The following is a 999-nucleotide window of genomic DNA, read 5'->3' on the forward strand; positions in this document are numbered from 1 at the left end:
TTAAGTTTCATTAATCCTAAAAAAAAATCATAAACTAGCTAAATCTAGAAAATTTTCATTTATTTGAAGATAATCCAAACAAAAATCTAGCTCGTAATTAAACATGGAAGCGAGAATGAATTTATTCTCTTTGAATTCCCAAGCATGACATAATTAGTTCATAATTCATGGTTTTACCCATCACATTCCATATTAAGTTTTCCATCTCTATATAAATCATTCCCTCATTCTCAATCTTCATCTCATCTCTCATCGGAATTATGTGGACTCAAACCCTTCGGATCATGGCCGCTTTCATGGTCACTTTCATTTTCCTCCTCGCCCTAACCAAAGCTCAAAACGCCCCCGGTGACTACCTCGTGCTTCACAACCGAGCTCGAGCCGAGGTCGGCGTCGGGCCCATGCAATGGAGCAACACCGTGGCCGCGTACGCTCAAGCCTATGCGGAAAAAAGAAAGGGTGACTGCGCCATGATTCACTCAACCGGGCCGTACGGGGAAAACATAGCCGCGGGCTACTACCCTGAGTTCACCGGGGCGGATGCAGTGAAGCTGTGGGCGAACGAGAAGCCGCTGTATGATCATGCATCGAATAAATGCGTGGGTGGTGAATGTGGGCACTACACTCAGATGGTGTGGCGGAGCTCGGTGCGGCTTGGATGTGCTAGAGTGCCTTGCAAGGCTAATTCTCAGTTTGTTGTTTGCAATTATGATCCTCCTAGTAACTAGATTGGGGAAAAGCCTTATGGTTCTTCTTTGTATATTGGGGAATCTCCACAATAATATGATATTGTATACTTTTCTCCCCTAAATGGAGAATGAATGCAATCATGAATTTCTACAATTTTATGATATTGTCTACTTTTCTACCCAAAATTGCAAAAATAAATGGAGAAAATTAACGAGTTTTAGAAATCATATCTTCACAATGGTATGATATTGTCCTCTTTTCTATCCAAAATTGCATAAATAAATGGAGAATTACCGAGATTTAGAAATC

The 999-nt window shown here is 41.1% G+C and overlaps 1 protein-coding gene across 1 annotated transcript; it reads left to right on the forward strand.

Moving 5' to 3' along the window:
* The first annotated feature begins 284 nt into the window (after positions 1–284).
* LOC111475711 (basic form of pathogenesis-related protein 1-like) lies at positions 285–728 on the forward strand. Its single transcript, XM_023119933.1, has one exon. The coding sequence runs from the start codon at positions 285–287 to the stop codon at positions 726–728; it is 444 nt and encodes a 147-aa protein (XP_022975701.1).
* Positions 729–999: the final 271 nt, after the last annotated feature.

This window comes from Cucurbita maxima, unplaced genomic scaffold (assembly GCF_002738345.1).
Source record: "Cucurbita maxima cultivar Rimu unplaced genomic scaffold, Cmax_1.0 Cma_Scf02544, whole genome shotgun sequence".
Classification (NCBI taxonomy): domain Eukaryota; kingdom Viridiplantae; phylum Streptophyta; class Magnoliopsida; order Cucurbitales; family Cucurbitaceae; genus Cucurbita; species Cucurbita maxima.